This window comes from Dromiciops gliroides, chromosome 5 (assembly GCF_019393635.1).
Source record: "Dromiciops gliroides isolate mDroGli1 chromosome 5, mDroGli1.pri, whole genome shotgun sequence".
In the NCBI taxonomy this organism is placed as follows: Eukaryota; Metazoa; Chordata; class Mammalia; order Microbiotheria; family Microbiotheriidae; genus Dromiciops; species Dromiciops gliroides.
Window position 1 is genome coordinate 292883166 of NC_057865.1, and position 21502 is coordinate 292904667.

A 21502-nucleotide genomic window follows, 5' to 3' on the forward strand; every position below is an offset into this window, starting at 1 on the left:
GGGCGGGATGCCGCCCGGGCCCGGATGCGCGTGCGCAACACCGCCCACGCCGCGGCGGCCCGCCCCTCGGCTCGGCCGGCGACGTCACGACCGAGAGGACGGAGGGGGCGGGGCTAGCCGCTCCGGCCGGGGGACGTCGAAGACGAGGGAGGGGAGGCCTGAGGACCTGCTGCGCATGTGCGCCAGCGCCCCCTGCGCATCCTCTTCCAGAAGCCGACCGGGGGGGGGGGGTTTGAAGAAGCACAGCCTACGGCTCCTCCCCCCCCTGCTCTCGGAGAGGAGCGGGCCAGTGGCGTACCACATGGGGAAGGCACGCATGTCTACCGTCACTTGCCTCTTTTCCCTACAGATCATGGAGGTGGCTGGGGCTGTGGGTGGGGGAGGATGCCTCCGAAGGTAGAATAACCCTGTGAAAGTGCTATTAAGAGAGCTAGCGCCGGGCCTAACTTCCTGAATCCAAATCCGGCCTCAGACACTACTAGCTTGTGACCCTGGGCAAGTCACTTAACCCTCTTTGCCTCAGTTTCCTCATCTGTAAAGTGAACTGCGCAGAAGGAAATGGCAAACCACTCCAGAATCTTCACCAAGGAAATCCCAAAGACGAGTCAGATATGACAGAAAATTGACTGAACAACAACAAAGTGGCGACGAGGGGGCGCCGCAGGGAAGCGGAGGGCTGGGAAATGCGGGAGCGAGGACCGGAACGCGCGAGTGCCTGGGAGCCTCGGCTGGACCAGAAACAACCGTGGGGGCGTAGCCTTGCCGATTTCCCTGCCCGCAGGTGCGGTGTATGCGGCTTCTTGCGCATGTGCAAGACAAAACTTTTTCCCACGCCTACAAAGGGGTGGGGCTCTACCTGAAAGAATGTCGCACTGGTTGTGGGTGAGCTGGGGGCGAAGCTCCCTCGCGTCCGTTCTCTACGCTTCCTTGGCATTTCATCTAGTCTTCAAGTGGGTGAAACTGTGGTTCTAAGGAGAAAGTAAGCGTTGAGATTCTCACGCCCCCCCACGCGCTTGTTAGAATATTTTCTCCTTCGTTATCTTGCACTTATTTTGCATATTTCTGGCATTTAGTCTATATCCATGCCTCCCTCAATAGAAATTTTTGTATCCTCCGTACTCTGCAGAGCACTCTGCCGAGTACATCTGGTTGTTCAGTCGTTATCGGTCGTATCTAACTCTGCCTGACCTCAATCCGGGCCCAGCGCTCTGTCCAATGCGCATCCTAGCAGTCCTACCAAATACTTCGTAGGTGCTTAATAAGTGCTTGTATTTGGGGTAGCAGGCTGCGTCGCAGTGCATGTGCTTTCTGCGTCTGTCTCATTGAACTAATTCCTTTTTAAGGGGTTCGTACAAGGCTAAGCTCCTGATTCAAATATGGGGGCTTCCTGTGTCCTCGAGAAGCGCTTGTATTTTATTGGGAGAAACAACACGTACACAGAAAAAGAAATGCAAAGTAGCTACAAAGTAATTTTGTGGGGAAGGAGGAGGCCTAATAGGTTTCCTGTAGGTGTCGTGCTTGGCTGCCTTGAAAAAACGTGAAGGTTTCAGGGTAGGTGAAGAGGGAACGCATCCCAGGTCTGAGGTGCAGCCGGTGCGAAGGAACAGAGGAAGTCTTCTGGGAAGAGTGTGCTCCAAATTGGGGCCGCACAGGGAAAGGGGCTGGCTGACCCTCTGCGCATGTGTCCTACACTTCCGTTCCCCCAGACTCCCCCATCCCCGACGTCTGCGAAGGGGCGGAGCTTTGACGCCTCTTCTGGTCCAGAGGGTTGGTTGTTTGGATTGGAGATCGAGGAGGCGGGGAGGAGGGCTACACGTGGAGGGCCGCTGTCCAAGCACTACGACATGCGCTGATTGGACGATAGCGGGTGCGCGCGCGTGCGCACTGGGTGGGGGGGGAAAAATCTCGGTTGTCAATCTCTCTTTGCTTTTCGCGCTTTTCCCTGCTGCCTGAGGGTCCGTGTTCCAGGTAAGGACGGACGCGCGTTGAACCCCTTCACGGGGCATGCACTCCAGCCTGCATTCCCCGCATCCGCGAGCTGGTTGCCCCCGGGAGGGAGTCTGGAGGCGGGGGCGACCCGGTTGGAGGGACTCCACCTGCTTTCAGAGGGCGGCACTGGGAGCTAAAGGGGCGTTAGAGGCAGGGCCTTCCTTTTCTTCGCGGAGCCAGTTGTCAGGGACCTCTCACGGAGAGTTGGGGGCTCCTTCCAGGCCCGGAGTTCTGCTGAGACTTTTTACCCCAGAAAGGCCCTTGTGGACCCCACAGTGGGTGTGTGGATGAGTGGGGGGGGCGGGGGTGAGGAAGGATGGATGGGGGGAGGGGGTCCCGGCTCATGGACCTTGGCGGCCCACCGAGGGAAACTGAGTCTTTCCCTGAGGCTGCCTCTTCTCTTCCAAGGGATCGCGAAGGTCATGTCCGGGTGGGAGACTTACTACAAAAATGAGGACGAGGACCAGGAAGAGGAGCAGGATGAGGGGGCCGAGGCAGAAGGTAAGGGGAGAGAGCTTCGGGACGTTTCTGGGAAAAAAGTGGGGAAGAAATCCTTTGGATTCTGCGATTGAAATTTTTATTGGCGTCTCTCGTTTGGACACTGCCAAGACTTTCTCCCAAATTCTTCGCCCCGACACCCCCCCCCCTTCTAACCATGGAAAGGAAGAGAAACACCCCCGCCAGAAGAGGCTGATGTCCTGTGCACTGCTCCACGCTGTGGATCCCCCCTCCTTTTGCAAAGGGCAGGGGCCTGCTCCCTCTCTCGGGACCAGACTTGTTCCCTAGGATTTTGCATCATTGGGTTTTGATTGTCTTGTCCTTTTCTCTCTTCCTATTGTCGACGGCGTGGGTCTTGTTCTCATGGCTCTGTTGCCTTGGCTCCTGGCGTCCCTCTTTCCCTGCTTCTCTTTCCACTTCCCAGACTGGAAAGCTAGCCCTCCCAGATCAAAGGCAGCCATTCTTACCTGCCCCCCTCTATCCCTTCCTCTGCCAGGTCTCAGCCCCGTGCTTAATCCTCCCAAGTCTGGGAAAGTAGCAAGAGAATTTCCAACCATAATGGCTCTCAGTGAAGGGGCCACCAAGAAGGGAAAGTCACACCCTGTATTTTGCTTGCCTTATTTTATTAAAAAATATTAACATTTCACTTTGTATCACATTTATTTGTGCATCCTTCCCCCCCCCCATATTTGCACAGTGACTTTCCCACAAGAAGGAGCATAATAAATGGTGATTTGAATTGAGATAATCAGAAAAGACTCCCTGCTGTCGCCCCCCCCACCCCCACCCCATGACTGTAGTAGAAGGGAATTAAACTCCAATAGAGGTGTTTTTTTGTTTTGCTTTGTTTTTTGCGGGGCAATGGGGGTTAAGTGACTTTCCAGAGCCAGTACTTTATCCACTGTGCCACCCAGCTGCCCCCTCAAGTTTTCATTTATTTATTTATTTATTTTTGGTGAGGCAATTGGGGTTAAGTGACTTGCCTAGGGTCACACAGCTAGTAAGTGTCAAGTGTCTGAGGTCAGATTTGAACTCAGGTCCTCTTGACTCCAGGGCCGGTGCTCTATCCACTGCGCCACCTAGCTGACCTCCCTCAAGTCTTTTTTAATGAAAAAGAAACCCATCTCAGTCCTTAATATTTGTAATAAAGATTCAAATTGTTTTTAAAATATTTTCCCTTTCTAGGAAACTATAGGTATTCTGGGCGGGACAGTCTGATTTTCTTAGTTGATGCCTCCAAGGCTATGTTTGAGCCCTGGGATGAAGATCGAGGAACTTCTTTTGACCTAACCATCCAGGTATGGTTACCTTTTACATACAAAGCTTAAGCTTCTGAATGGTTGTGCTTGAAAAGTGGTCGTGATCTGATTGGCTAAAGTAGTCATCTGGAGCATGAAATGCCTTTTCGTTGTCGTTGTTTTTGGTGAGGCAATTGGGGTTAATCGACTTGCCCAGGGTCACACAGCTAGTAAGTGTCAAATGTCTGAGGCCGGATTTGAACTTAGGTACTCCTGACTCCAGGGCCAGTGCTCTATCCACTGTGCCACCTAGCTGCGCCGCACCCCCCCCCCTTTTTTTTTAATTTTTTTTTTTTGGTGAGGCAGTTGGGGTTAAGTGACTTGCCCAAGGTCACACAGCTAGTAAGTGTTAAGTGTCTGAGGCCAGATTTGAACTCAGGTACTCCTGAATCCAGGGCCAGTGCTTTATCTACTGCGCCATCTAGCTGCCCCCCCCTTTTTTTAATTAAGATTTTAGAATTTTATGAGCACCAGAAAAAATTCCATATATAAAGTGGAACAGAAAAAGAGCTTTCCAAGCTGTGTTCCATGCCTATTTGCTTCTGAACTTCAGTTCTTTTTTTTTTTTTTTGGCGGAGCAATGTGGGTTAAATGACTTGCCCAGGGTCACACAGCTAGTAAGTGTCAAGTGTCTGAGGCTGGATTTGAACTCAGGTCCTCCTGAATTCAGGGTTGGTACTTTATCCACTGTGCCACCTAGCTGCCCCCTCTATCTGTTTTTGTGTGTGTGAGGCACTTGGGGTTAAATGACTTGCCCAGGGTCACACAGCTAGTGTCAAGCATCTGAGGGTGGATTTGAACTCAGGTCCTCCTGACACCAGGGCTGGTGCTTTATCCACTGCACCACCTAGCTGCCCCTATCTATTTTTTTTTTTTAAGTTTGAAAAACCTTTTGTTCAGAGGTGACCATGACAGTTTTGTTCCTTGATTTCCTCTTTCTTCCCTCCCTTCCCCCCCAAAACAAAACACTGTCTGTGTAACTGATAAGTACAGTCAAGAAAACAAAGCCACCCATTTCCCAGGTCTACAAAATTCTGTACCTTGGCATCATCCCCTCCCAGGTCAGGAACCCTCTGGAGTTGCAGTTGGTCATTGCATCAGTAAACATAATTGTTATATTATTTGGTGCATAGGCTATCTTTTCGCATCATTTAAGTATGATAACATTTCTGCATGTAATGTAGATAATAAATGGTTCGGTTCTTTTTTTGATACATCCTGGTAGCCTTTTTTTTATTGGAGAATTCAGTCTTTTTCCACTTAGGAAATGTTAGATTTGACCAGTCTGCCATTTTGGATTTGCTATTTTTGTCAGAAGATTAGCTATTTTTTTCAGACTTTCTCATTTGAATCTTTTTCCTATCAGATCACCTCATAGTTGTTCCAGCACTGAGGCTTCCCAGCTGTTTTTCTGCGGGAAAGTTCCTATTCCTGATGTGTGTTGGGGGGATTGCAGGCTGTGGTGGGGGGGAAACAAGGCATTATTGCCTGGTGACTCTCCTTGGGAGAAGCTTTGCAGTCTTTGAGGATCGTAACTGGTTGAGGGGAGAAAAGGGAGAATAAAGGAAGGGGACGGCAAATGTGACTCCACTCATGGTTGACTGCAGGTTGATGGTGCCGTGTCTCATGGTCTTTTCTGAACTCTGCTGAAGCTTGATTTGTAAATTTCCCAGCCTCCGTGGGCTCATCACACACTTAAATGTGAGGCTCTTCTAGATCAGGTGATAGGCTTCAAGGCCAGGAAGTACAGTGTTGGCAGCAAGAAAAAGCGTGCCACGAACCTTGTTCTTGGCCTGGATTACTGAGCCATCTCCAAGTTCTGAAATATTCATCATGTCTTACTGTGCAGTAATATCACGTTTGTCTCGTGGTACTGAGTATTTTCTGCCCTTCTCCAGTCTGTGGACAGCCACCTTCTTTCCAGTGTTTTGCCACCACAAAGAGTGATGCCGTGAATGTGTTGGTATATATTGGACCTTTTTTCTTTGACTTCCTTGGGACATATGGTGGGTCACTGAGAATGGTTTAGACCCTTGTATAATTCACATTCCAATCCAGAACAGTTAGCCCACTTCATAGCTCCAGTTGGTACATTGGGCTCCTGCCTATCTGTCCACAACTCTCCAGTGTCCTCTTCCCATTTGTGGTCATCTTCACCATTTACTAAGTATGAGGCAAAACCTTGGAATTATTTTAATTTGCATTTCTTTTGCTGTTAGTTATTTGGAGCATGCTTTCATATGCTCATTTATATAGTTAGCAGATCTCTTAGAAACTACAGATCCTTTGAACATTTTATCTATTTGAGAATGGCCCCTGGGGGCAGCTAGGTGGTGTAGTGGATAAAGCACTGGCCCTGGATTCAGGAGTACCCGAGTTCAAATTCAGCCTCAGACACTTGACACTTACTAGCTGTGTGACCCTGGGCAAGTCACTTAACCCTCATTGCCCCACCAAAAAAAAAAAGAGAGAGAGAGAGAATGGCCCCTGATGCATTGTATATTTGCGTTGTAGATATTGGACCATTATCACTGGCATTTGATGAAAACAGTTTTCTTTGCTCTATTGTTCCTGTTCTAATTCTCTCTTCCTTGATTTTATTCATGCAAAAGTTTTTTTTTTATGTGATTTCTTTTTTATCATAAAAGTATTTTATGGGGTGGCTAGGTGGCACAGTGGATAAAGCACCGGCCCTGGATTCAGGAGGACCTGAGTTCAAATTCGGTCTCAGACACTTGACACTTACTAGCTGTGTGACCCTGGGCAAGTCACTTAACCTCCATTGCCCCGCCCAAAAAAAAAAAGTATTTTTTTATTTTCTAGTTACATGTAGACAGTTTTCAACATTCATTTTTTTTTCTCTCTCTCTCTCTCTCTCTTTTTTTTTTTTTGGTGAGGCAGTTGGGGTTAAGTGACTTGCCCAGGGTCACACAGCCAGTAAGTGTCAAGTGTCTGAGACCGGATTTGAACTCAGGTCCTCCTGACTCCAGGCCGGTGCTCTATCCACTGCTTCACCTAGCTGCCCCACATGTAGACAGTTTTCAACATTCGTTTTTATAAGATTTTGAGTTCCAAATTTTTCTCCCTCCCTCCCTTTCCTCTCCCCTCCCCAAGACAGAAGGCGATCAGATATAGATCATATATGTACAGTCACATTAAACATGTTTCTGCATTAGTCATGTTGTAAAAGAAGAATCAGAACAAAAGGGAAAAACCTCAAAAAAGAAAAACTTTGTGGACCCTCGATGTGACTTCCTGCTGGCCTGGGACAAGGACAGAGGCTGTAAACAGAGGCTGCTTCTTGTACCTTCAGGGTATCTTCCTATAGAGACTGACAGTCACAGATTTGAGGAACTTGCATTTTTCTTGTAACCCTCCTAGGCCATCGCTGGCACTGGATTTCTCTTGGAATGGAAACTTCAACTTGAAAGACCCCTGTTGTTGTGTCTATTCCCGGGAGTTTTTGAGTCGGTTCCTCCCATGTAGAACAGGCCCAAAGATGGACAGGGGTCTTGATCTGGAGGAGGCTGACTTGGGGGTGTTGTATGGTGCTCTCAGGAAACCCTTTGGTGGGGAGGGGAGGAAAAGCTCCGTGTGTGTTGTGCGCATGTGTGTGAGTCCTCTTAGGGCACATGGGTGACTCGCCACTTGTTCTCTTCCCTTTGTGCTGCTGCTTTCTGTTAACTGTGAGAAAGTGATTTAAAAAAAGACAAAGGGCCATTCTTTGGTCATCAAAGGGCTCTCTGAGGGTGGAGCTGTCCTCGTGGGTGCCTGCAGGAGCAGATGGCTGTGATGCTGGGCAGGTCACCGGCCGGCGGGGATGAGGCAGAGAGGTGCTGGCCCCCCGTGGGCTGGAGCCCAGAGTGCTCTCAGTCTCTGGCCCTCCGGCCACCTCTTGGGGGCTCAGGGCCTGTTACTCAAACTCGAGGGGCAGACGGGAGTGCAGCTTCCCAGCCACTTTAGCAAATGATGGTTGAAACACCCTATATTTGCCCTGTGTTTTAGAGTTCTCAGAGGGAAATGTGGGTCCCGTCCCCCTGGCCCAATCCATCCTTTTGTTACTACATGAGTGAAGAATAACCTCAGATTGACTTAGATGGCAGGGAGAGCGCAGCTGCCTGGAGCTGGTCAACTCAGCCTCCATCTGGGACCGGGGACGTGGCTGTAAAGGCAGCCGACTGATAGCTTTGTATGACCTTCTGAACCAGTCCTGGGAACCAGTCTGCCACCTTGAATTTTTGATGTTTTCTTTTCTTTCTTTCTTTTTTTTTTGTGGGGCAATAAGGGCCAAGTGACTTGCCCAGAGTCACACAGCCAGTAAGTGTCAAGTGTCTGAGACAGGATTTGAACTCAGGTCCCCCTAAATCTGGGACCGGTGCTTTATCTACTGTGCCACCTAGCTGCCCCTGCCTTTACTTTTGGGGGGGGGGCAGGGCAATGAGGGTTAAGTGACTTGCCCAGGGTCACACATCTAGTTAAGTGTCAAGTGTCTGAGGCTGGATTTGAACTCAGGTCCTCCTGAATCCAAGACCAGTGCTTTGTCCACTGCACCACCTAGCTGCCCTGCCTTTACTTTTTAATTAGAGTAGACTCTACCTTCTCAGGAAGAGTCTTTGGGGTTAGTCTGGTTTGGGGGGCTTGTACCACATGGATGTTCAGTCCAGGATTCTCAGAGGTTTATTTATTTATTTTGTGGGCCAGTGAGGGTTAAGTGACTTGCCCAAGGTCATACAGCTAGTAAGTGCCAAGTGTCTGAGGCTGGATTTGAACTCAGGTCCTCCTGAATCCAGGGCCAGTGCTTTATCCTCTGTGCCACCTAGCTGCCCCCTAGAGGTTGCTTTATGCCATCCTTTCTCGACCTTCACTCTTAGAAAGAGCTACCCAAGATAAATAAGGTCCCTGTTTTGCTCTGGTCTGAGCTACATTAACAGGAGTTGCCCCAGGTGGAATGAACTGCTCCAGAGGTGGGGGGCTCACCTCTTCCTGAGGACCTCTGGAAAAGCCTGAGTGAGGACATCTCAGGCTGCTTAGGACAGAGCACGCCTGCTCGGGGATGGGCTAGACTGGCCTCCCTCTGGGAGCCTGAGGTTCAGGCCCTGCAGCGACCCTCAGCAAGGGGCATTCTGCTCGGGGGTGTCTGTCTGTTGTGCTGCCATCCCGGGCCCTCTGCATGTTCCTCTTGGTGGAAGTTCCCAGGGCTCAGCCTGCAGTGAGGCCTGACGAGTAGATTGGCCGAGACCCTCCCTCCATGTCCCCTCTCTGCTTCCTCTCAGTGCATCCAGAGCGTGTACAGCAGCAAGATCATCAGCAGTGACCAGGACCTCCTGGCTGTGGTCTTCTGTGGCACCGACAAAGACAAGAACTCAGTGAATTTCAGAAACATTTATGTTCTCCATGAGCTGGATACCCCAGGTAGGACACAGTGAGACATTCGAGGCTGTTAATGCTCTGTGGAAGAATGGGGGTCTGAGGAGCCGGGTTCAAATGCTGACTTCTGCTGACTCCTTTGGTGCTTGCTGGGCCTGGCCTCCCTACTCTAGACTAAACAATGAGGTGATCTGAGGTCCCTTCCGGCCGTAGGTCAATCCTACTCCAAGTCGTCCATCTTTGAGTGGAGAAGGGTGAAGAATATGAAAAGGTTGGTGTCATGCCTTTAATAGGATTCCGTCTCCCTTTTCCAAGCTGGACCTTTGGACATCTCAGCATAGGACTTAGCAGAGCCCAGGCTTGGGAAGAGTAGCCCACTCCTCGAGAGTGGGCATCACCTGTACAGGCCATTTTTTGTTTTTGCAGGGGAATGAGGGTTAAGTGACTTGCCTAGGGTCACACAGCTAGTAAATGCCAAGTCTCTGAGGCCGGATTTGAACTCAGATCCTCCTGACTCCAGGACCGCTGCTTTATCCACCGCGCCACTTAGCTGCCCCCTGTGCAGGCCATTTTTGGTTTTGCCTGACATGTGGTTGGCATGTAATAAATGTTCATGGATGGTGTGTGTGCTTCTTAACTCGGGGCTGCCTGCCCAATATTTTTCTGTTGATTTTTTCCTTTTGCCCCCCCAGGTGCTAAACGAATACTTGAGCTTGACCAGTTTAAGGGAGAAAAAGGAGAGAAACGTTTCCAGGACCTGATTGGCCACGGCTCAGACTATTCCCTGAGTGAGGCTCTCTGGGTGTGTGCCAACCTCTTCAGTGGGGTCCGGCTCAAGATGAGTCACAAGCGGATCATGCTCTTCACCAATGATGACAACCCCCACGGTGACGATAATGCCAAGGCCAGTCAGGCCCGGACCAAGGCCAGTGACCTCCGGGACACAGGTAGGTGTGATAGCCGAGGTCCAGGCCTCCAGAGGTGGGCACTGACTGAGGCATGGGAGCCAAGAGATATTGGGCAGGACCTGGCCTGTGGAGGATTGGGCTCAGAGAACATTTCTCTACTTTTGAGAGGGTTTGAATAGGATACGCCCTTGGAGGTCACTATCACAGGAAGAATTGCTCAGCCCTTTGGTAGCAAACAGGCATTTATTAAACACCAACTGTGTGCGAGGCCTTGAGCATGGCTCTGATGATACAAAAACTGAGAAAGAATGAAAGCCCCCCCCCGCCCTCTGGGAGCTTCCATTGGGTTTCAGGCCCCCCGTCCTTGCCCTGACTGGGCCGTTCAAGGGCTCTCCTACCTCTCTGCTGAAGGAGTCCTTGAAGACAGAGTTGGGCTTAGGGGCAGGTGAGTGGGGTCCTGGGTAGCAGATACTAATTTGGCCTCACCGCCTCCTTCTACCCTGGCGCCAGGTATCTTCCTCGACCTCATGAACCTGAAGAAGCCTGGGGGGTTTGATGTTTCCTTATTCTACAGGGACATCATCACCCCGGCCGAAGACGAGGACCTCGGGGTTCACTTTGAGGAGTCGGGCCGGCTGGAGGACCTCCTGAGGAAGGTTCGGGCCAAGGAGACCAGGAAACGCTCTCTGGCCAGGTGAGCCTGGCTCCACGGCCTGTCTGTCTGCTGGTTACCGATGCTGGGCCATCCCGACAGCGGCTTCTCTCCGAGTCCCAAGCTCTGCTTTTGTGGAAAGGAGCCAAGGAGGCATTTCTCCTTCTGTGCAGAAGGACCCAGCCTCCTGTTGTGTTAGGCCTCTCACAGACTCTCTGACGGAGCCTTGAAGGCACCTGAAGTGGTTTCTCAGAGGTTTTTGCTGCTGCTAGAGGCCCCACCTCTCTGCCAGTCTGTGTCCTCTGCCCTGAGCCTGGGCTTTTTCTTCTGTTTCTCCATCCGGGCATCCATCTTTGGAAGGTTATTGGGAAAGACTGGAGGGCCTTCCTTCCTCTCCAAACTCTGGCCTTGAAGCAAAAGGACAGATGGTGGGGGCAGCTAGGTGGCTCAGTGGATAAAACACTGGCTCTGGATTTAGGAGGACCTGAGTTCAAATGCGGCCTCAGACACTTGACATATACTAGCTGTGTGACCCTAGGCAAGTCACTTAACCCCCATTGCCCCACAAAGAAAAAAGAAAAAAAAAAGGACAGGTGGCCCATGGTTCCTTTTTTTTTTTTTTTTTTAGTGAGGCATTTGGGGCCAAGTGACTTGCCCAGGATCACACAGCTAGTAAGTGTTAAGTGTCTGAGGCCGGATTTGAACTCAGGTCCTCCTGACTCCAGGGCCGGTGCTCTATCCACTGCGCCACCTAGCTGCCCTTTCCTTTTTTCTTTAGTAAAAGGTAGAGGGAAGGTTTGAAGGACCACTGGTGAACAAGGTAGAGAAGGCCCTCCCTGAGGCCTTCGAGTGATGCCCTTGGATGTAGGTACAGGGGCTTGGGGCACCTCTTGGTTCCTCTCCCCTAACTCTGGTCTGTGATGTTTCTACTGGAAAGCCCTCGTACCCAGAGCTCTAGAACTTTGTGAGTCAGAAGGACCCAGATTGGGCAGAGTCCTCACTCTGAAAGGAACCTCCAGGTGCAGAGATTAAGGGACCCCTGTGTCCTGTGTGCATGCTCACTGGGCTTCCAGGGAAGGCTAGAAGCCCAGGCTCCTCTCGGGGCATGGGATGTGCCCTGGCTGTCACTCTGGGCTGGTTCCAAAGCTCTTCTTCACAGCCGAGTGACATGAACACATTAGTGCCAGCCCTTTTGGAGTTATGGGAACTGCCCAGAGCCTCTGAGTCCCAGGATTTGAACTCGGGTCCTGTGCCTTACAGTTTCATTCCCTTTGCACTGCATCGTCTTGTCTGGAAGCATTTTCTCCTGGAACTTGGTCCTTGATGTAGGAACAAACCTGAGGAGAAGCTCCCTATTCCTAGAAGTGCCGTCTTTAAAGTGGATTCCCTGAAAATGTGCCCAGCAAGGCACTTTCCCCCCTCACGCAGAGCTAGTGAGGGGGATGGGACCCAGGCAAAGCTATCAAGGAGGGCCCATGCCGCCTTCATGACCAGAGAGGGGGTGCCTCGGAGCACCCAGGAAGGTCTGAGTTCAACTCCTGCCTCACACACTTGTAGCTGGGTGGCCACTGAACCCGTCTGCCTTGGTTTCCTCCTCTGTAAAGTGGAGATCAGAAGGGCACCGTCCTCCCAGGGCTGTGGTGAAGATCAGGGAGTTTTTGTACGATGACTCCCGAAAGGGAGCTGCTGTTTCTTACTCTTCCCTCTGCTGGGTCTGCTCTTTCCCCTCAGGCTGAAACTGAAGCTGGGCCGGGATGTGGCCCTGACCATAAGCATCTTTAACATGGTCCAGAAGGCGTTCAGGCCCCCTCCGGTGAGGCTTTACCGAGAGACAAATGAACAGGTGAAAACCAAGACCCGCACGTTCAGCGTGGAAACGGGCAGTTTGCTCCTGCCTAGCGACACCAAGAGGGCTCAGGTGACTCCTCGATTCTGCTGGGGCCTTTGTCATGGCGGTGGGGGGAGGGGGGAGGGAGGGATTCTAAAGAATGAACAGGCATTTATTTCCTCTTGCCCCTCCCCCGTTTAATAGGAAAAAACCCGAAACCCTTGAAAGGAACATACGCAGTGTCAGGGAGAACAGATCCCCACGTTATCCATGGCCCTCAAAGGGTGTCTCTTTCTCCATCTCGACTCCAGCTTGTTCCAGCTGAGCTGTCGTCTCAGGGGTGGGCATTCTGCAGCGATAATAATCAGAGCTGGGGGCAGCTAGGTGGTGCAGTGGATAAAGCACCACCCCTGGATTCAGGAGTACCTGAGTTCAAATCCGGCCTCAAACACTTGACACTTACTAGCTGTGTAACCCTGGGCAAGTCACTTAACCCTAATTACCCTGCAAAAATTAAAAAAAAAAAAAAGATAATAATCAGAGCCAGTGTCTCTTAATAGGTTGGTGCATAGCATATCGGAAGTCACTGTCCTCTGGTCCACTTCATTCAGGGTCATTTGTTTATTGTTGTAACCCCAGGGTCTGGCAACCAGGCCTCACACCCCCAAGCACCTCCTTTATGTCCCTTTTCAGGAGTCTCCAGTGGGGATTGGCCCTCTGACCCCTGATGGGGTGTTGTTCTCTGTCCATATCCTCCCTTGGACTCTGATGGCTAAACCCCTCACAGAGCTCCCTTGAAGGACAAGGCCCTAGTGAGAGTGGGGAGCAGGGCTCCACACGGGCCTCTCGGGGGACTTCCATTCTGCCCAGCCCCCTCCATTCCTCCTGTGGTTTAACGTGGCCTGAAGCAGAGGCTAATGGTAGTGGGGCTGATGTAGATCGGCTGCTTCAAGTCCTCAGGCTGTGTCCCTTCCCAAAATGATCTGTGAAATGGGTTTGGGGGCCTTGGGGGACCTCAAAGGTGAAAGGTTAAACAGAATGTAAGAAGAACAAGGGTGAGCGTCCAGCCTCTGGACAGCTGCAGGCTGAGATAAACTGGGAGGACCAGAGTCCGAGACCAGAGTCAGGCCTCGTTTGGCTTGGCGTCGTGGCAGTCAGAGGCAAAGGAGGAGGAGTGACCTGGGTCTTGGAAGAGACAGGCCATTCGTTTGTCTCGATCCCACAGCGGTCGCTCACTCACGACTCGAGGCGCTTTCCTTTTGTCTCGAGCACCCAAGAAAGCCTGGGTGGTTCTGTGCCCCCTGTGCACACGAAGCTAAGGCGGGATGTCTTCAGTCTGTGGCACGCTGCTTCTGAGCCCCAGGAGCCAGAGCCAGGTCAGATGAACACTGCGCTGGCCCGCTTCTCGGCCGCCTCTCTTGAGGCCTCACTTCCTGCCGTCCTTTAGATCTACGGAGGTCGTCAGATTGTGATGGAGAAGGGGGAGACGGAGGAGCTGAAGAGGTTCGATGACCCGGGCTTGATTCTGATTGGCTTCAAGCCTCTGTTTATGTTGAAACAGCACCATTTCCTGAGGCCTTCCCTGTTTGTGTACCCCGAGGAGTCCCTGGTTAATGGTGAGTGAGGGGCTTGGACTGCCTGCCCTGCTGGGGTCATGGGCTTCCCTTCTCAGAATCCCATTGTTAAATGAATGAAATAAGATAACACGGGCCTACAGAGGAGACCGATTCTCCTGAACTACAGTGATCAACAAGTGCATGGTTCAACAACAAGCACGCTGGGCTCAGCAGTGGCCAGCTGCACTTCCAGGGATCTCCTGCTGCCACATGCTTCCCCAGAGAGAGGTGATGTATCCCAAGTACAGGCGGAAATCAGCTTGATCTGGACGTGCCAGGGCAGGAATGGGTTTGGGTTTGTTACGGTGGTTTTATTTTCCTTTGTTCTCAAGGTGAATGGGGTGGGGTGGGAATGAGAGAAGGCAAGTTCTCATCTGCATAGAATTCAATTAACATGTTTCAGATTAGCCACTGGTTTTCAGAGTGTCCTCCAGAGTGTGTGAATCTGACCCTGTGGTTGTCTAGACCCAAGCTCATCCTCCTTCCTAACAAGGGGTGAGTCCTAAAATCTGACACCATTGAGTCTCCTTCAAAGGGGACACCACGTAGGGAAAAGAACGTTAACTGAGTCGCTTTTTAGGGGGGTCACTAGGTGGCGCAGTGGAGAAAGCACCGGCCATGGAGTCAGGAGGACCTGAGTTCAAATCCAGTCTCAGACATTTGACACTTAACTAGCTGTGTGACCCTGGGCAAGTCACTTAACCCTCATTGCCCTGCAAAAAAAAAAAGTCGCTTTTTAAAAATTCTCAGCATTTGCTGGGGAAAAACCTGCCCTAGTAACAGCTGTGTAGTGATGCCAAACAAATGCCCAGCTTGCCCAAAGACTGCCTTGGCTCAGCCTGTTGGATCTGCCCATTGGGCAGGGGCTGGTGGCCAGCTCTCTCTCCCTGGTCCTTGCTCTGAGTGGGGTTCTCAGCCTTACCCAATCACTTATAGTGGTGTTGTTACGTGTGGGTCATTCTCATTCTCCTTTGTGCTGCAGCTTTCCCAGCAGGGCTTCCCAAATCGCTTTTACAGACTCATTCTGGGCAGCTGCCTGACCTTATCCTCACCCCACCCTGGAATACTGGTTTTTATTTTTATTTTTGTTTTTGCAGGGCAATGAGGGTTAAGTGACTTGCCCAGGGTCACACAGCTAGTTAAGTGTCAAGTGTCTGAAGGTGGATTTGAACTCAAGTCCTCCTGAATCCAAGGCCACTGCTTTACCGACTGCACCACCTAGCTGCCCCGGAATACTGGTTTTTAAATATTATTGTTTGCCGAAAAGGGATTTATTGAGCACCCACTGTATGCCAGGTGCCATGCTAAGTGTGTTACAACTATTACCTCATTTGTGCCAACCCTGGGCCGTAAGGGCTATAATTACCCTCGCTGAGGCAGACAGCTCAGCTTCATGCATCTGATGAGTGCCTGAGGCCAGATTGCAATTCTGGTCTTCCTGACTCCTAGCACAGCTGTGCGGATCATTTTGAAATCTTGACCTTTAGGGTTCCCCTCCCCCTCCCCCAGGAAGTACAACACTGTTCAGTGCTTTACTCACCAAGTGCCTGGAGAAGGAGGTGCTGGCGTTGTGCAGATTCACCCCTCGCCAAAACACCCCCCCATGTTTCGTGGCCCTGGTGCCCCAGGAAGAGGAGCTGGATGCCCAGAGAGTCCAGGTGACCCCGCCAGGTAAGCAGACACTTCACTGTTTGGATGCAGGTGACCAGGGAGGCTGGTCTGGCCCGAGTCGCTCCACCACGTTTCTGCAGAGCAGAACTTAGTGTTTCTTGTGGCCATGGTGCCACTCTAGACCTTGCCCAGGAAGCTCTGGACAGGTTGCATTTGGGACCCTGCTGCTTCTGCCTGCAGGCTTCCAGCTTGTCTTCTTGCCCTATGCTGATGACAAGCGGAAGGTGCCTGTCACCCAGAAAGTGACTGCCAATCCAGAGCAGGTGGACAAAATGAAGGCCATTGTGCAGAAACTCCGCTTCAAGTACCGGTGAGTGTGGGCTGCCCGCCCCCCCCAGGGTCCTCCGTGGTAGCCAGCCTCACAGTGATGGATCTGGGGGGGGGGGGAGATGAACCCTGGCCATCCCCAGGATTCCGGCTTGGGACCCCTGTTCCTCCTCACTGTGATAGCCGGCAGGCAGAGCTCGGGATCCTGAGAATCCATCTGAAGAATAGCTACCTCAGGCCGTTTTCTTCTCATTTTGGAAAAGCTATCAAAAAACTGAGTGAAAGGGCGAGCTAGGTGGTACAGTGGATAAAGCACCAGTCCTGGATTCAGGAGGACCTGAGTTCAAATCCGGCCTCAGGCGCTTGACACTTACTAGCTGTGTGACCCTGGCCAAATCACTTAACCCCAATTGCCTCACTAAAAAAAAAATGTACCAGTTAACAGGGAAACGATAAGTTATCAAACAAGCACAATTTACTCAAAAACAAAAACAACAACAACGAAACAACTGAGTGAAACCTCCAGGTTCTTCAGCTTGAAGCCGCAGGGGTTGTCCCAGGAGCTGTTTGCTGCCCTTTGTGATGAGCGGTGCTACCACATAGCTCTTGCTTCAGTGCAGGCCTCTGGGGAGCAGCAGCTACTGCTATGAAATGGAATTGGATTTCCTTAAAAAGAAAGCCAGGGGGGCGGCTAGGTGGCACAGTGGATAGAGCACTGGCCCTGGATTCAGGAGTTCCTGAGTTCAAATCTGGCCTCAGACACTTGACACTTACTAGCTGTGTGACCTTGGGCAAGTCACTTAACCCCCATTGCCCCGGGGAAAAAAAAAAAAAAGCCAGGGCCTAGCACTCAGGGGCAGAGAAGCAAGAGGCCAGAGGGTCTGACTCTTTGGTCTTGGCCCCATAACGTTGCTGTAGATAAGAGCCAGGTGCCAATCCATGGTCTGCCGGAAGATGGGGACCGTGCCCGAGGCTGCCTTTCTCCTCTGTTAGACCTGTGGGGCCACCTGCCCACCTCCATCCCTGGGGACCCACGTCCTGCCTGTGGGGGTCTGATGGGCCTGGCCGGGCTCCCTCCCTGGGCACTCTTGCTCCAGCCGGTCTGCACAGAGGGAGAGAACAGCTTGCTTGCCGTCGCACAGTGATCCGGTGGCAGTGGTTTCTCTTGCCTGTGTCAAAAGCAGGCATGAGGGGCAATACAAGGGATGCCCCCTGAGACAGCTGAGTCCTGGGGGGCATCTCCCCCTCCCCTGCACTGGCACCTCTGCCTCCCACCCTGGCAGGACCTTGGACTTCAGGGAGAGCTGGGGGTTTGGGGCCAGCCGCGGGTGGGCCTGCTCATTGGGGCTCTGGCCCGCTGGGCTTTGACTTCTAGGAGCGACAGCTTTGAGAATCCCGTACTACAGCAGCACTTCAGAAACCTGGAGGCCTTGGCCCTGGATCTGATGGAGCCTGAGCAAGCGCCAGACCTGACACGTAAGGCCCCGAGTTTCTGCCCTGCGGGGAGGTGCTGGCTGGGCTCTGTGGTGCTTGCTTTGGGATCCCTCCATGATCAGAGAGGCCTGGCCTCTGCCAGGGGCACATCCCCCTTCTGACTCCATTCTAGCCCTGGGCTTCCCTGACTGTGATGCGGGCCCTTCCCATGGGCTCCCTGTGGGATGTTTGTTCTGGAGAAAGGGGGTCTGTGGCCACAGAGACACATCACCTTCAGCTGGCTGGGGAGGGAGGCTCCCGGGGCAGGGCGGGGCTCTGGCTCCAACCTCCAACCTCCAAGCTGGAGCCTTGGAGGCCCTCTGCCTTTCTCCATCTGCATATTGCCCCACCCCACCCCCGGGGCAGGGACCTTGGCTCTGCCCCTCTGCACCCTCAGCATGTAGCACATAGTGCAGGTAGCGGTCACTTAATATGTGCTCGTTGAGTGACTGCCTGACGTGGCAGCCTAGGCTAGAGTGGCCTTTACCCTGAAAAGGACCATTCACCTTGGGGTCAGAGGCCTTGGAGTTTGACGAGGCCTTGGAGACCCTCTAGTTTGGCCCCTTCATTTGACAGATGAGGGTGCAGGCCCAGACCAGCCATCTCGCATCCCTGGGCTTCCTCGTCTGTAAAAGGGAGATGCCAGTGCATGCATGCCTATGGGGGGGGGGGTGAGGGTCACACCCCACAACAGATGACATCCAGTTTGGGACCCAGCCACCCAGAGCCGGGTAAAGGTTGGCCCTCGGGGTGGTTGGGCAGAGGAGCCAGCTCCTTGGGTCCTACTGGAGCTGACCGTGGTCAGACCATGCTTTCTGTAGGGATGATGGTGGATCGCTAGCTGTGGCGCTGACTCTACCCATAACTGCGTAGTGGAGACTTTGGGGCTGCTTTTTTTTTTTTTTTTTGCGGGGCAATGGGGGTTAAGTGACTTGCCCAGGGTCACACAGCCAGTAAGTGTCAAGTGTCTGAGGCCGGATTTGAACTCAGGAACTCCTGAATCCAGGGCCGGTGCTTTATCCACTGTGCCACCTAGCCGCCCCTTTGGGGCTGCTTTGGAAGAAATGGGAGAAATGTCTCATCTGGGTGGGATGGGTGATGTCCTGGCATGGTGTCTGTCCTGGTGGTGTGGAGATGACCCAGCAGGGTCTGGGATCAGGACCTGAGATCAAATCCTGCCTCCTCCGAGGTCCTTATCACTGGGGGTGAGCCCCTGTCCCTCCCTGGGCCCTCTGTGCAGTGAGAGCACCCATCACCAGGTTTCCAAGGCCCGTCCCCACCCTCAAGCTCAGATCCTCTGGGCTCCCACTGCATCCTCACAACCTCCCTCCATTCCTGCAGTGCCCAAGGTGGAAGCGATGGATCTCAGGCTGGGCAGCCTGGTGGAGGAGTTCAAGGAGCTCGTCTACCCCCCTGACTACAACCCTGACAAGAAGGCAGTGAAGAAGAAACAAGGTGAGGGAGCGGAGGGCGTGGTGTGTTTGGGCCAGGCTTTGCCCTCCCCCTCCTGTCAATTCCCCGCCTCAAGGGCCAACCTTCTTGCTGGTTCTTGGCCCACCCACCTTCTCTCCTGAGCTTCAGTGCCCGATCACCTGCGGCCTGGGCCTCATCTCCAGTTGACTTAAGTTGTTACTTTCCCTTCCTTCTTCCTCCCATCCAGTCTCTTGGTAGGTCTTGTCAAGTCTGCCCCTCTCACACAGCTTCCTGTGGCCACCACCAGCCTCACAATGGACTTTTTCCTCCAGTCCTTCCCCCACAGAACTGCCAAAGTCATCTTTGAAAGCACATCTGAGGGTAGCTGGGTGGTGTGGTGGATAGAGCACTGGCCCTGGATTCAGGAGGACCTGAGTTCAAATCCAGCCTCAGACGCTTGATACTAGCTGTGTGACTGTTGACTAGTCACTCCCCCCTTTGCCTTTGGCCTAAAATGCAAGCTCTTCTGTCTCTCCCCCTTCCTGTTATTCTCCTTCTTGCTTTCCCAGACAGACTGACCTCCTCCTGTCCCACTTCTGATGCCCTTCCCCCAGGCCCCTTAGAGGCTCAGCTTGTAGACTGACCCCAGCCCTTCCCCCCATCATGCCCACTCCCTGGAGATTGTGTAGTCAGCTGTTTGCCACCAGCCGCCACGCGCCACGCGCCCCCCCCCCCCCCCAGTATTCCTTGGGCTGATTTTTCCCTATGACAGACTTTATTGCCAGCCCTATCCCTTGTGATGTTGCTTTGGTTCAGACCTCTGATTTCTCTTTGGAGTGGAGTGCTCAGTGAGAAGTCCCCATCTCAGCTGCTCTGCAGGTTTCTGGGCCACTGAGGGCTCACACAAGCAGTTTGTGCCCAGAGGTTTCTGGGCCTGGACCCCAGGCTGGCACCATCCCCCTGCAAGCACCCTCAGCTCTCCTGGATCATGTGAACGCCTGGCCCACATGCTGGGCAGACCCTCCCTTCCCCTTCTCAGCCAGCCTTGGGAGGCCTTGTCTGCCTGCAGCTGATGCCCCTGCTCTCTCCCATCATTTCTCCATCTTTACAATCAGGCCCTCACATCCACCTCTCACTAGAACCGCTCTCTGGTCACCAGAGAGGAGGACCAGCCTGAGGGGACAGCTTCACTTTTGCTGCCAAGGCCAAATGGCTCTTTTGTGTTCCAGAAGAGAAACCCTGGGGAATTCTGGTTTTTCTGGTATGAGCCAGTGACTGCCCCCAGTGTCTCCTGTCTGGCCCCTTGCTGCTCTAAGCCCCATGGGTCTGTCTCCAGCTGCCCACTAACATTCTAACCTGGTGGGACTCCCAGATCAAAGGCATCTTGTAAAGTGGCTGCTCTAGGCCTTTTATTTTTCCCAACTGTCCTTTGTTCAAAAACCCCTTTGTCACCCCAGGGCTCAGTGGCAAAGCCCTGCCCTGTTTGCTGTGGCTTTAGTCCAGTCCAGTGCCCACCGGCTGACCCCCACTGGTGTGTGCTCCCTCCTAGAATCCACATACCCCTTGCCCATCACAATCTCTCCATGTGTTCGTCTTCCCAAGGAAAGGTGGGCATGGCCCTCTCCTCTTGGCATCGCACCGAACGGTGGCTCTGATAGAGCCCAGATGCCCACCCTATGCTCAGACTTTAATTCTTTACCCTTCTCAGCTCCCAATGGTGGTGGTCCTCAAGAGAAGCAGCCCAAGCTCGAGGTGTCGGAAGAGGAGCTCAAGGCCCACGTTCGGAAGGGCACCCTGGGCAAGCTCACGGTGCCTGTGCTCAAAGAAGCCTGTCGTGTGTGCGGGCTCAAGGTCAGCAGCACCAAGAAACAGGAACTGCTGGACTTGCTCACGCAGCACTTCCAGGAGGCCTGATGCCCTCCTCCTCTTGTTTACCAATAAAGAGAACGGCTTTTCTTTGGCAGTAGCCATTGCCAGGGCTCTTCCTTCTCTCCTCTCCCAGAGGCTGCCACTGTAGATTTGTACCCAGCTCCCTCTCAAGCAGCTCTGGCCTTCCCAACAAATGGAGGCAGGGGACTGGACAGAGCTGGTCTCCAGGCTGTGCTTCCTTTCACTGGGCACCTCCCCTTCTCTCCAGAAGGCAGTGCCATGGGGGGGGGGGTGCTTCCTTCCCTGCCCCTAATGCTCCATCTGAGGCACTGAGTGCAGGGAGACAAGCCTGTAGCTCTTGATGACCAACAATGACTTGGATCAGTGTGAGCCAATTGGGGTTAACACAGCTAGTAAGTGTCTGAGGCTGGATTTGAACTCAGGTTCTCCTGACTCCAGGGCCAGTGCTCTATCCCCTGCACGCACCACCTAACTGCCCCCTGGATCAGGGATTCTTAATGGGGGGTGGGGAAAAAAATGTTCACATTTGCACTGAAGAGTTGGTTGCCTTAATGATCCTCCTTGTTTCATGCATCTAAAGAGGATTTTAATTTTAAAAAACAACAATGCAGCACTGAAAGGTACTAAAAACT

At 52.6% G+C, this 21502-nt stretch overlaps 1 protein-coding gene across 4 annotated transcripts; it reads left to right on the forward strand.

Annotated features, from left to right (window-relative positions):
* Nucleotides 1–335: 335 nt before the first annotated feature.
* On the forward strand, nucleotides 336–20943 carry XRCC6 (X-ray repair cross complementing 6). Of its 4 annotated transcripts, XM_043966690.1 has the most exons (14): nucleotides 853–979; nucleotides 1955–1968; nucleotides 2398–2490; nucleotides 3673–3785; nucleotides 9059–9197; nucleotides 9845–10099; nucleotides 10571–10754; nucleotides 12444–12630; nucleotides 13988–14156; nucleotides 15666–15827; nucleotides 16008–16137; nucleotides 17470–17570; nucleotides 18909–19022; nucleotides 20689–20943. In XM_043966690.1, the coding sequence occupies exons 3-14, from the start codon at nucleotides 2412–2414 to the stop codon at nucleotides 20892–20894; spliced, it is 1839 nt and encodes a 612-aa protein (XP_043822625.1). In that variant the 5' UTR covers nucleotides 853–979; nucleotides 1955–1968; nucleotides 2398–2411; the 3' UTR covers nucleotides 20895–20943. The 4 variants fall into 4 exon arrangements, with proteins under 4 accessions (XP_043822628.1, XP_043822627.1, XP_043822625.1 ...); XM_043966693.1 differs by lacking the exons at nucleotides 853–979; nucleotides 1955–1968 and adding an exon at nucleotides 336–781; XM_043966692.1 differs by lacking the exon at nucleotides 1955–1968 and having other exon boundaries at nucleotides 833–979.
* The last annotated feature ends 559 nt before the right edge of the window (nucleotides 20944–21502 follow it).